At 42.3% G+C, this 13,206-nt stretch overlaps 1 protein-coding gene across 3 annotated transcripts in view; it reads left to right on the top strand.

Annotated features, from left to right (window-relative positions):
* Positions 1 to 13,206, top strand: part of myom1b (myomesin 1b) — a 138,975-nt gene that overhangs the window by 81,733 nt on the left and 44,036 nt on the right. For all 3 annotated transcript variants that reach the window (XM_060823612.1, XM_060823613.1, XM_060823614.1), the window contains 4 exons: positions 1,766 to 1,922; positions 3,535 to 3,641; positions 10,378 to 10,422; positions 10,552 to 10,688. In XM_060823612.1, the coding sequence (XP_060679595.1) occupies positions 1,766 to 1,922; positions 3,535 to 3,641; positions 10,378 to 10,422; positions 10,552 to 10,688 (446 nt within the window). The remainder of the gene's footprint in view (positions 1 to 1,765; positions 1,923 to 3,534; positions 3,642 to 10,377; positions 10,423 to 10,551; positions 10,689 to 13,206) is intronic.

Here is a 13,206-nt window from a genome sequence, read left to right as displayed (position 1 = left end):
ATAACTTCAGTTAATGAGCAGGATTTCCTGTATTTTACAGTTTTATTTGCAGATTTTAAATCTTTTCCATCTTTTCCAGCACACACAACCTGCAAGACTGTCTACAATAGGCAACTCCTCGAACTCAGATTTTGTGAACCATTTCCCTAAGCCCCTATCCACAGTATAAAAAAATGTAACTTTGGTTTAAAGTTCCATGGTGTGTCCAGAAGAGTGTTAAACAAGCTTTTTTTTCTGTCAATCTCTTGAGAAAACCATCAGAAAAACAGTGAAATTCTATGTTTTCTCATTATGTTAAACCTCTATTATTTGATAAGTTGAGTAGAACTCTCTAATATATCATAGAAATTAGTGGATATTTTTGAACTCCAAGATTTTGGTCTTATATTGATAGTAGCATAATGTCTCACTGAAAAAGGACAACTATATATAAATATATATTCTAGAAATAAAATATCACACAAATAATATTTTAAAAATCCAGAAGCAAGTATTGTTTTATGCAAGACATTTGTCATGAACATTCTGATAGATTAGATAGATACTGTTGATAATAGTAAAGTAGATTACAAATTTTCCATTGCATAAATCTGCCTGATCAACATTATACGATCTCTTTAACCTCTATGCATAATATTACAATATATATTGTTAGCTTCACTGGCATAATTTGTGCCATATACAAAACCTTTATCCAATATTAAGTCACAAAAACATCCCTGTACTCAAAGCATTAGCAGTCTGGGAGATCAGCAAAGAATTCCAACTCAAGCTGGGTCGGCAGTAGAAGCAGAGTCTGAGGGAGTAGAAAAAATTAATTGGTGGGTGCATTTAGTATATTGGGAAGTCAGATTGCAGATGCTGGTGAGATCACTTTTAGGATACTGCATTCAATTCTAGTCTCCCTGCTATAGGAAATGTGTTGTTTAGAAGGATTCAGAAAAGATTTTCAAGGATGTTGCTGGGATTTGAGCATTTAGGCTATAGCGAGAGGCGAAATAGGCTGGGGCTATTTTCCCTAGAGCATTGGAGACTGAAGGGTGACCATGTAGAGGTTGAAAAAAATCATGAGGGGCATAGTTAGGGTAAATAGTCCATGTCTTCTTCCCAAGGTAGGGGAGTCCAAAACCAGAGAGCCTGAGTTCGGAAAGATTTAAAAGGGACTTGAGGGGCAACTTTTTCACTCCGGGGATGGTGAGTGGATGGAACAAGCTACTAGAGGAAGTGATGGAGATGGGTCCAATTACAAAATTTAAAAGGCAACTGAATGGATACATGAATTGGAAGGGTTTAGAGAGATATGGGAATATGGCAATGGGACTAGATCGGTTTAGCTTATCTGGTCGGCATAGACGAATTGGATCAAAGGGCCTGTTTCTACATTGTATGACTCTATGTCATAACAATAAGACTGGACCCCAGGCAACAGTTGGGAAGAAAAAATACAGACTTCCATTTTCAAAATCCACCAGATCACTGTGTGTACCACTGAACTACATTAGTCAAAAGTCAGAGAATCTCAAAATTGTATGCTCAATAAAGGCTTGTCTATTCGTCTCTACACCAGGGAGAAATGGACTCTCCTGCAAAGATGTGTGATTGCTAGAAGGGAAATTATGTGAGACTCTTCCCAAAAACACTGTTGACCTGGCAATTATTGAACAGGAAGTTCTAGTCTGCAAGCAATGGCATTGTGAGGTTGATCAGCACAAAACCGATAAGGAAAATTAAAACTTTGTAATCAATTCTTTCTGTCTTTTCTCAGGTACTAAGGAGATTGCTGTCAATGTGGATGACGATGGAGTTATTTCTTTGACCTTTGAATGCGCTGATATGGCTGAGGGTTCAAAGTTCATTTGGTCTAAAAACTATGAAGACCTCATTGACTCATCAAGAGTTACAATGGAGACAAAAGGCGGAAAGTAAGTACATTTTTCTGTTGTTAAATTGCAGTCGGGGCCCAAAATGCCCCTCTTTCAGAGGGATCCTGATCTCTTTTTGTTAACCAGGTATTTTGGAGTGTTAAATAAGTTGGTTAAATGAGAAACAATTTATGTTGGCATAGAAAAGAATGGTATCAACCAAGGTAAATCTTTATAGTTTGCTGGTATAACCTCAATGATATGTGAAATATGAGATTCCTGAATAGGCAGCACTCTGCATTAGCATATTTAATGCTCATGTATTTGGTAATGGACAGAATTTAGTGCTCCGTTATCCCCTGAACAGGTGAATTCAGAGGCAGGGAGTCTGTGTGATTGAGTAGAACAGTGGGTGGTGTGTGTGATCCTACTGTTCTTCTACCTGATTCCAATCAGGTCTGAGGTGAGAGGGCATCACAGTTCTTTTTCCCAGGAGCCAATTCAGTTGCCACTCAAGTATCTCTTAAGATTGCTGGTATTTAACAGGTGGTGGGCATGAAAATTGCCACCTGCCAGATCTGCAGAGAGTTCGCTCATTCATAGGAACTTTACACTCAGTTGAGAATCCTGGTATTCCAACCCTTCCTCTTTCCCTTATCATTGCTTCTGAATTGCCTCGTGCCCCTCATCTCCTGCAATTCCCATTGCACCCATATTCACTCATTATCCTAGTGCAGACCCAGTGTTACATGAGCTGTGGCCACCACTCCTGGTGGGGCTGCTGGTACTAAAACACTTCTGCATATTTCTGAATATCTGATTGTTCAGCACCTCTTCAGAGAAGGATATAATTCACTAAAGTATAGGAACAGGCCCTTCAACCTACCATGCTTGCGCCAATTCCTATTTCTTATTTAGACCCACTATTTATTGACCATTTGTGTTTTCTATCCCTCTGTTTGCCTCCCAGTCATGTGTCTATCAAGATACGCCTAAACATTGCTAACATGCCAGCTTCTACCAACTTCACTGGCAGTGTGTCCCCAGCATCCACCACACTCTGTGTGAAACATTTTCCCCGCAGTTCTCCCCTAAACTTTCCTCCTCTCATCTTGAACCTGTGCCCTATTGTAATTGACCTTTCCACTTGGAATGGCTGCCCTATGGAGTGGTATTGGACAAGAGGTCAGCCCCACCCAACTGTGTGTCTGATTGGAATGTAGTTGTATTGTCTGTCCAGAGAAAATGACATAAGTACTCGAACTGATGGGCAAGAGACTCTTCACTCACTTTAAGTCCCAGCCCAATGTGTTTGTGAACTAGCAGCATAGTTTTAAGTAACTGGGTAATGAAAAGTTTGTTAATTCATCAACTGGCATAGGAAATATCCAACTGGTATAATTTGTATAATAAATTTCTGATGCCCTTGCCAACACTCACACTATTGCTGGTTTGATATCAAATGTTAAATACTTCAATAAGTTGTGTTGCATCAGGTGAAGTGATTTAACCATTATGTTCACAACATTTTGTGAAAGTTCACATGTTAAGTAAGGAGAAGGAAAACAAATTTAAAAAAGCAGAACTAATATAAACATTGACACAGAATATGCTGCTGAACAACATATTTGCGATGTACTCAAATATCATGAATTACTTCTTTCTCAAACAGGACAAAAATCATTTTCAATGACCCAGGGAAGGAAGACTTGGGTATCTACTCCTGTGTTGTCACTGAAACAGATGGAGTTTCTTCCAGCTATGCCATAGATGAAGCAGGTATATTAAATTGTAAATTGTATTTACTATTTTATACAGCGAAGCTACAAACAGATTTTAAAAATTAATGATTGAAATTACATCTGCGGCAAACCTCTCGACTGCATTTTTGACCCATTACTCACTCCCGGCAAAGATCATTCAAAACTGATGGAGGAATGTCAATAAGTGCTGCTTGCAGAGGTTGGATTTCTGTTGCCAGTTTTCAAAAAGGAGAAAGAGCACATGTTCAGCAAAGGCAGAATCCTTTCTTAAACATGTGGATTGTTCTTAATGATATAATCAAGACCTGCGTGTGATTCGCTGCATGGTTTGAGTGACAAAAGCACTTTACATGTTTCCTACCAAAGTGATAAGCCAGTAAAAAGACATTAACATTTGGTATTAAACGTATTAGTTATAACTGTGTGTCCATTTTGAAGTATACGAGGAAACTCAGATTGATCTGCGTAATTCACAAGTTTTACTGGTTTTTCCAACCAGGTGTGAATGGGAGTCAGGGTGAGAAGATGAATGTCTTTTTAAACATTTTCTTAGCATGTTAATCATGAGGTCAGGAGGACCAGGAGCAATCCTTCAGGGTTCAGAAGGAAAGCTCGGATCTCCTTCTTCTCCCTGCATTCCCCAATCCGAACTGTGAGGCCGTCCTGTAATCTGCTCTTTGAGATTTACCTACAGGCTGGAAGAATACCTTTGCTCCTTGCCAACAGCCTCCTGTCACTCAACATTCCCCTCCTGCATGCCAGCAAGTCCCTGCATTCCACCATTTCAGTCAGCTAACTGTCTGCAGTGTTAGGATTAGGAAGAGACAGAATTAGCACCAATGCTGCCAGCAAATATCTCCAATGCTTTTTTTTTGCTAAAGTGATATTACAAAAGAACAGGTTTCATACTTTAAAAAGTTATGATGTCAAAGTCAAAAACTTTTGAGCAGCGTTAGCTGCTGTAGTCTTTCAACAAATCTTCAGCTGTGGACTGTACGCTACTGGTAAAGGTCTGGTAAATTAAATATAGCAGCAGCTACTTATAACATTGCAATCTGATCATTTGCTATTTTAAATAATTTGAAGGATTAGTTTGGTTCGCTTCCAGATTTGAATTGCAAAGCAAAATTTACAACATATCATTTTATAGAAGGTGATAACAATGTAATTAGGGATAACACCTCCTAATGTAAGGGCGCAACATGGACCAGGAAATAGAGAAGGCATGTCAGAAAGGCAAGGTCACCGTGATCATGGGAGACTTCAATATGCAGGTGGACTGGGTAAATAATGTTGCCAGTGGATCCAAAGAAAGGGAATTCATGGAAGGTTTACAGGATGGCTTTTTGGAACAGCTTGTCATGGAGCCCACAAGGGAGCAGGCTATTCTGGACCTAGTGCTATGTAATGAACCAGACTTTATAAAAAATCTTAAAGTAAGGGAACACTTAGGAAGCAGCGATCATAATATGGTAGAGTTCAGTCTGCAGTTTGAAAGAGAGAAGGCAAAATCGGATGTAATGGTGTTACAGTTAAATAAAGGTAATTATGTGGGCATGAGAGAGGAACAGACAAAAATAGACTGGAAGCAGAGCCTAGCGGGGAAGACAGTAGAGCAAAAATGGCAGGAGTTTGTGGGTATCCAACTCTTTCTTAAATGAATCCAGAGACTGGGCCTCCACTGCCCTCTGAGGCAGAGCATTCCACACAGCCACCACTCTCTGGCTGAAGAAGTTTCTCCTCATCTCTGTCCTAAATGGTCTACCCCGTATTTTTAAGCTGTGTCCTCTGGTTCAGCACTCACCCATCAGCGGAAACATGTTTCCTGCTGCCAGAGTGTTCAATCCTTTCATAATCTTATATGTCTCAATCAGATCCCCTCTCAGTCTTCTAAACTCAAGGGTATACAAGCCCAGTCGCTTCAGTCTTTCAGTGTAAGGTAATGCCTCCATTCCAGGAATTGACCTCATGAACCTACGCTGCACTCCCTCAATAGCCAGAATGTCTTTCCTCAAATTTGGAGACCAGAACTGCACACAGTACTCCAGGTGTGGTCTCACCAGGGCCCTGTACAGCTGCAGAAGCACCTCTTTGCTCCTATACTCAATCCCTCTTATTATGAAGGCCAGCATGCTATTAGCCTTCTTCACTACCTGCTGTACCTGCATGCTTGCCTTCATTGACTGGTGTACAAGAACACCCAGATCTCTCTGTACTGCCCCTTTACCTAAATTGATTCCATTGAGGTAGTAATCTGCCTTCCTGTTCATGCCACCAAAGTGGATAACCATACATTTATCCACATTAAACTGCATCTGCCATGCATCTGCCCACTCACCTAACTTGTCCATGTCACCCTGTAATCTCCTAACATTCTCATCACATTTCACCCTGCCACCCAGCTTTGTATCATCAGCAAATTTGCTAATGTTATTGCTGATACCATCTTCTATATCATTAACATATATTGTAAAAAGCTACGGTCCCAGCACGGATCCCTGCGGTACCCCACTGGTCACTGCCTGCCATTCCGAAATGGAGCCGTTTATCACTACCGTTTGTTTCCGATCAGCCAACCAATTTTCAATCCAATCTAATACTTTGCCCCCAATGCGCCCTAATTTTACTCACTTACCTGCTGTGTGGGACTTTATCAAAAGCTTTCTTAAAGTCCAGGTACACTACATCTACTGGGTCTCCCTCGTCCATCTTCAGAGTTACATCCTCAAAAAACTCCTGAAGATTAGTCAAACATGATTTCCCCTTCATAAATCCATGCTGACTCTGTCCTATCCTGTTACTACTATCCAGATGTGCCGTAATCTCATCCTTTATAATAGACTCCAGCATCTTTCCCACCACTGAGGTCAGACTAACTGGTCTATAATTTCCTGCTTTCTCTCTCCCACCTTTCTTAAAAAGTGGTATAACCTTAGCCACTCTCCAATCCTCAGGTACCGATCCCGAATCTATCGAATTCTGGAAAATAATCACCAACGCATCCACGATTTCCCAAGCCACCTCCTTCAGTACCCTGGGATGTAGACCATCAGGTCCCGGGAACTTATCAACCTTCAGACCTAACAGTCTCTCCAAATCCTAGCAAATATAGATTCCCTTCAGTTCAGGTCCTTCAGTCACTGTTACCTCAGGGAGATTGCTTGTGTCTTCCCCAGTGAACACAGATCTGAAGTACCCATTTAATTCTTCTGCCATTTCTTTGTTCCCTGTAATATATTCCCCGTTTCTGTCTTCAAGGGCCCAACTTTAGTCCTAACCATTTTTTTGCCTTGCACATACTTGAAAAAGCTTTTACTATCTTCGTTTATATTATTGGCCAGTTTACCTTCGTACCTCATTTTTCCTCTGCATATTTCCTTATTAGTAATCCTCTGTTGTTCTTTAAAAGCTTCCCAGTCCTCTGTTTTCCCACTTATCTTTGCTATGTTATACTTTTTCTCTTTTAACTTTATATGTTTCTTAACTTCCCTCATCAGCCACGGCCACCCATGCCTCCTCCTGGGATCTTTCTTCCTTTTAGGAATGAACTGATCCTGCAACTTTTGCATTATACACAGAAATATCTGCCATTGTTCCACCACAGTCATCCCTGCTAAGGTATTGCAGCATTGAACTTTGGCCAGCTCCTCCCTCATAGCGCCATTGTTCCCTTTATTCAACAGAAGTACTGTCACTTCCGACTGTACCCTCTCCCTCTCAAATTGCAGATTGAAACTAATTGTATTATGGTCACTACTTCCCAATGGCTCCTTCACTTCGAGGTCTCTGACCAATTCTGGTTCATTACACAATACTAGATCCAGAATTGCCTTCTCCCTGGTCGGCTCCAGCACCAGCTGCTCTAAGAATCCATCTCTGAGGCACTCCACAAAGTCTCTTTCTTGAGGTCCAATACCATCCTGATTCTCCCAGTCTACCTGCATGTTAAAATCCCCCATAACAACTGTAGTAACATCTTTACCACAGGCCAATTTCAGCTCCTGATTCAACTTACATCCGACATCCAGACTACTGTTTGGAGGCCTGTAGATGACTCCCAAGAGGGTCTTTTCACCCTTAGTATTTCGCAGCTCTATCCACACTGACTCTACATCCCCCGACTCTAGGTCTCCCTGCGCAATGGACTGAATGTCCTCCCTTACCAACAAGGCTACTCCATCCCCTCTGCCCGTCAGTCTGTCCTTACAATAGCACATGTAGCCTAGAATATTCATTTCCCAAGCCCTGTCCACTTGAAGCCATGTCTCAGTAATCCCCACAATATCGTATCTGCCAATTTCCAAAAGACCCTCAAGCTCATCCATCTTATTGCTAATGCTTCGTGCGTTCATATACAGTATTTTTAATTTGTTACTGCTCTCACCCTTCCTATCAACCCCTATTCCACTCAACCTTACAACATGATCCTTTTCCGTATTTTCTGCCTCATTGATACTGTTGTCTTTCTTGACTTCTCTTGTTCTAACTTTCCCTTCAACTTCCTTTTTATACATCCAGTTTGTCCCCTCCCCCCCGCTACTTAGTTTAAATGTCGCGGTGTTGCAGTAGAAAACCTGCCTGCCAGAATGCTGGTCCCTAACCAATTAAGGAGCAAACCGTCTCTCTTGTAGAATTTATGTTTGCCACAAAATGTACCCCAGTGATTCAAGAACTTAAATCCTTGCTTCCTGCACCAGTTCCCCAACCACATGTTCAAGTCCATTATCTCCCTGTTTCTGGCCTCACCAGCCTGAGGAAGTGGAAGCAAACCAGAGATAACCACCTTGGACGTCCTGCTTTTCAACCTTCTTCCTAGTTCTCCAAAGTCCCACTGTAGTATGTGCCTCCTCTTCTTCCCGACATCATTTGTGCCGACATGTACCACCATCTCTGGCTCTTCACCCTCGTCCTTGAGGATTTCCTGCACTCTGTCCGTGATGTCTTTCACCCTGGCACCAGGAAGGCAACACACCATCCTTAAATCCCGTCTGCTGCCACAAAAACCCCGGTCAGTTCCTCTCACGATGGAGTCCCCTATTACCACGGCTCTGTGCGATGTCCGACTCTTCCGCTCACCTCTGCGTCAACTTTTGATTGACAGACCTGGCCACCTCATGGACTGGCAGTGTTCATCAGTCTCCACTGTTTCCAAAAGCTTCAACTTGTTCCTGACAGGTACTTGTCCCGGGGTCTCTTGCATCTGTCTCCTCTCTGCCTTCCTCATCGTCCGCTCTCTTCTGCTCTCTTCTGGTATGGTCGGTGTAACAACCTCGCTGAAGGTCTTGTCCAGAAAGATCTCATTCTCTCGGATGAGCCGAAGGTCCTCGAGTTCTTTCATCAGTGCTGCAATATGCTCGGTCAATAGCTGAATGTGCACACACTTTCCACACATATACAAGCCAGACACACCAGAGTCATTGACCTCCCACATCAAGCACGTAGCGCACTGAACCAGCTGGGCAGTCATGTCTTCACTCTCTTCAACTGTGGCGTAATCACTTCACTCAACCTCCTTTTCAAAGACTCCTAAGCTGAAGCCTCACTCTTCAATTAAAAACTTCCTTAGACCCTCGTTTTGTAGCAAGCCTGTGGACTCTTAATTTAGGTTAGATCCCTGGAATGGTAGGTCTAACATACGAGGAACAGCTGAGGATCCTGGAATTGTATTCATTGGAGTTTAGAAGATTAAGGGGAGATCTATTAGAAACTTACAAGATAATACATGGCTTGGAAAGGGTGGACGCTAGGAAAGTGTTTCCATTAGGCGAGGAGACTAGGACCCGTGGACACAGCCTTAGAATTAGAGGGGGTAAATACAGAACAGAAATGCAGAGACATTTCTTCGGCCAGAGAGTGTGGGCCTGTGGAATTCATCGCCACGGAGTGCAGTGGAGGCCGGGAAGCTAAATGTCTTCAAGGCAGAAATTGATAAATTCTTGATGTCACAAGGAATTAAGGGCTACGGGGAGAATGCAGGTAAGTGGAGTTGAAATGCCCATCAGCCATGATTGAATGTCGGAGTGGACTTGATGGTGCAATTTAGAGCACAGCTTCAAATAATGTGCTTGCAAAATATATTTTAAAAAAAGCTAAAGTAGTTTAAATATGCAGATGACAATTTTAAATATGAAATAATCAGGATACACAGCTGCCAATATAGATCAATGACTACAATAATATACATGATTTCATGAGAAACAAGATGCAAATGGCAGATAGCTCTTTCTATGGTGAAAGTTTATGGATGGAGGACGTTAAAAGGTTGATCAGAAAAGTATGGAGTAGATGAATCAAGAAGGTTCTAGACATCAAGTTTTTGGTGGCAGGCAGGACAAAGCCAGTCAATATTACAAGTTTAATGGTGACATTATCATGGTCCCAGAGAACCACAAGGCTGCTCTGTCATTAGAGAGAATTGACTGCTGGTGGTTTTACCTGAGGGTCACCATGTCTTAGGTGAGGGGCAAGGTTGAGAAAGCAGGACCTTCGCATTAACCTCAGCCAGTATCCATGTATCAGCAGCACTCTGATTGCAAACCAGCCATTCAACCAACAGAGGCACCCCACCTCAGTGTTCTTATTGTTTATAAATTCAAGTCGCTGTTATTTGTTTCATTGAATCAATTCCCATAGGTTGCAATCTGATTTCATGGTTTAGATTTAATGTTTTTGAAAAGTTGAAAAATCATCAAAAGGTTTTTGTCAAAAGTAGACAAACTTGTTGAACTCTGTTTTTTCCCTTCTCTTTGCAGAGCTGCTGCGTCTGCTTGAACTTAGTCATGAACATAAATTCCCGGGTAAGCATTCTAAACCTTGTCATCCCTGAGTTATGCTTGTTGCTGTCCTTTGATTTACTGTTTTAACCCCACTGAAAGTAACATCAGGTTTGACAGAGTGACACATGATCATGTTACTTGTGTTGACAGTGGTGCCTCTGAAGTCAGAGCTAGCAGTTGAGCTGCTGGAGAAAGGACAAGTGCGCTTCTGGTTGGAGGCTGAACGTCTCTCTCCAAATGGACAATGTAAATTTGTATTTAATGACAAGGAGATTAAAAATGATGAGGTAGGTTTCTTCTTAATTACTCAGAAATTACTTACCAAGACCATGTATAAAAGAGGGATCATGCTGATGATAAACGACTATGGGCAAACTCAACTGAGGAAGAAGTGCCCTGGAAGTTCCCAACTTTTAGGCCAGTGTTTGGAGGTGAAAATGGGAGTTGAGAGGTTGCCAGAGCCAGAAAAGAGCTGGGTGAAAAGCTGGCCGTAGCACTCTGGTACTCTGTTGAAGCCATGAAAGAAAGAATAAAACATAAATGATCCTTCCTGCTCACACTTATGCATTCTCTGAAAGAGGAGGTGATGGCCTAGTGGTATTATTACTTGACTATTAATCCAGAGGCCTAGGTAATTTTCTGGGGACACATGTTTGAATCCTGCCATGGCAGCTGGTGAAAATTGAATCAAATTTTTTAAAAAGTCTGGGATTAAGAGTCTCATGATGACCATGAATACATTGTTAATTGTTAGAAAAAACCATCTGGTTCGCTAATGTTCTTTAAATAGGAAAACTGCCACCTTAACCTGGTCTGGCCTATATGTTACAGTGGTAAAAACAATGACTGCAGATGCTGGAAACCAGATTCTGGATCAGTGGTGCTGGAAGAGCACAGCAGATCAGGCTGCATCCAATGAGCAGCGAAATCATCCTTGCGGGCAAAAGCCCTTCATCAGGAATAAAGGCAGTGAGCCAGAAGCGTGGAGAGATAAGTTAGAGGAGGGTGGGGGTGGGGAGAAAGTAGCATAAGGTACAATGGGTGAGTGGGGGAGGGGATGAAGGTGATAGGTCAGGGAGGGGAGGGTGGAGTGGATAGGTGGAAAAGGAGCTAGGCAGGTCGGACAAGTCCAGACAAGTCATGGGGACAGTGCTGAGCTGGAAGTTTGGAACTCGGGTGAGGTGGCGGAAGGGGAAATGAGGAAGCTGTTGAAGTGTTCCGAGACTGGGCGCTTCCTAGCAGAGCACTTTAGGGAACATCGCCGAGACACCCACACCAATCAACCACACCACCCCGTGGCCCAACATTTCTACTCCCTCTCCCACTCTGCCGAGAACATGGAGGTTCTGGGCCTCCTTCACCGCTGCTCCCTCACCACCAGACGCTTGGAGGAAGAACGCCTCATCTTCCACCTCAGAACACTTCAACCCTAGGGCATCAATGTGGACTTCAACAGCTTCCCCATTTCCCCTTCCCCCACCTCATCCTAGTTCCAAACTTCCAGCTCAGCACTGTCCCCATGACTTGTCCGGACCTGTCCGACCTGCCTATCTCCTTTTCCACCTATCCACTCCACCCTCCCCTCCCTGACCTGTCACGTTCATCCCCTCCCCCACTCACCCATTGTACTCCATGCTACTTTCTCACCACCCCCACCCTCCCCAAGCTTATCACTCCACACTTCAGGCTCACTGCCTTTATTCCTGATGAAGGGCTTTTGCCCGAAACATCGATTTCGCTGCACTTTGGATGCTGCCTGAACTGCTGTGCTCTTCCAGCGCCACTGATCCAGTATATGTTACTACAGGCCGACAGCAATATCGTTGACTCTTAGCTGTCTTCTGGGGCAATTAGGGATGGGCAATAAATGATAGCCTGGCAAGTTTTGCCCACATGCCATGAACAAATAAAACACAGCTCCATAATTGCCATCTCCATGCCACCCTACTCAACTCCATGGACCATCATATTCTCAATGCCTCCCTTTATTCATTCTCATGGCTATTGAAAAGCCCTGTGCTAATTTAGTTACGACTCATGCCAACTTAAGCCACCCCCATCCATCAACTCTTTTCCTTACACACTCACAGTATTCACCACTGGCAAAACTCAGTTATTATATGTCTATTTATGACTTCAATGTATTCATGGTCATCATGAGAATCTTAATCCCAGAATTTTTTAAAAAATTGATTCAATTTCCACCACCTACCATGGCAGGATTCAAACATGTGTCCTCAAAAAATTACGTAGGCCTCTGGATTAATAGTCAAGTAATAATACCACTCGGCCATCACCTCCCCTAACAGAGAATGCATAAGTGTGAGCAGGAAGGATCATTTATGTTTTATTCTTTCTTTCATGACTTCACTAGTTAAGAAAAAACACCCATGTGGATTAGAAAAGCTGCCCTATATCTAATGTATCTTAATCCCAAATAAAAACAAATATTTGTATTTACTTTCCAGCTTTAGAGACTTTATAAGCACTTGGAGCTGTCAATCAATTGGTCAACTGACAGGCAGCCCATTATGATAATTAAATATTATAAATTAGTCATGCAGCACTAATTCTGTAATGATAACCATTATGTCTATGCTATTAAATAGAGTGAAATAGTAAGCTCTAAAATGCTAAAATTCTGCATTTGATAAATATTTAAAAGGCAGAAGATTTAAATGCTGCAGAACTGAAGATGCACCATTTTTCAGTACTTTTGAAACCTCCAATGAACCTAACATTTCCAATGAGTTTGTAGACTTCTTACACACACTGATGTATATTTTTAACAATCCTAAAGGGTCC

This window comes from Hemiscyllium ocellatum, chromosome 4, assembly GCF_020745735.1.
Source record: "Hemiscyllium ocellatum isolate sHemOce1 chromosome 4, sHemOce1.pat.X.cur, whole genome shotgun sequence".
In the NCBI taxonomy this organism is placed as follows: Eukaryota; Metazoa; Chordata; class Chondrichthyes; order Orectolobiformes; family Hemiscylliidae; genus Hemiscyllium; species Hemiscyllium ocellatum.
Note: the sequence above shows the minus strand (reverse complement) of the source record. Positions and strands in the feature narration are given on the sequence as shown.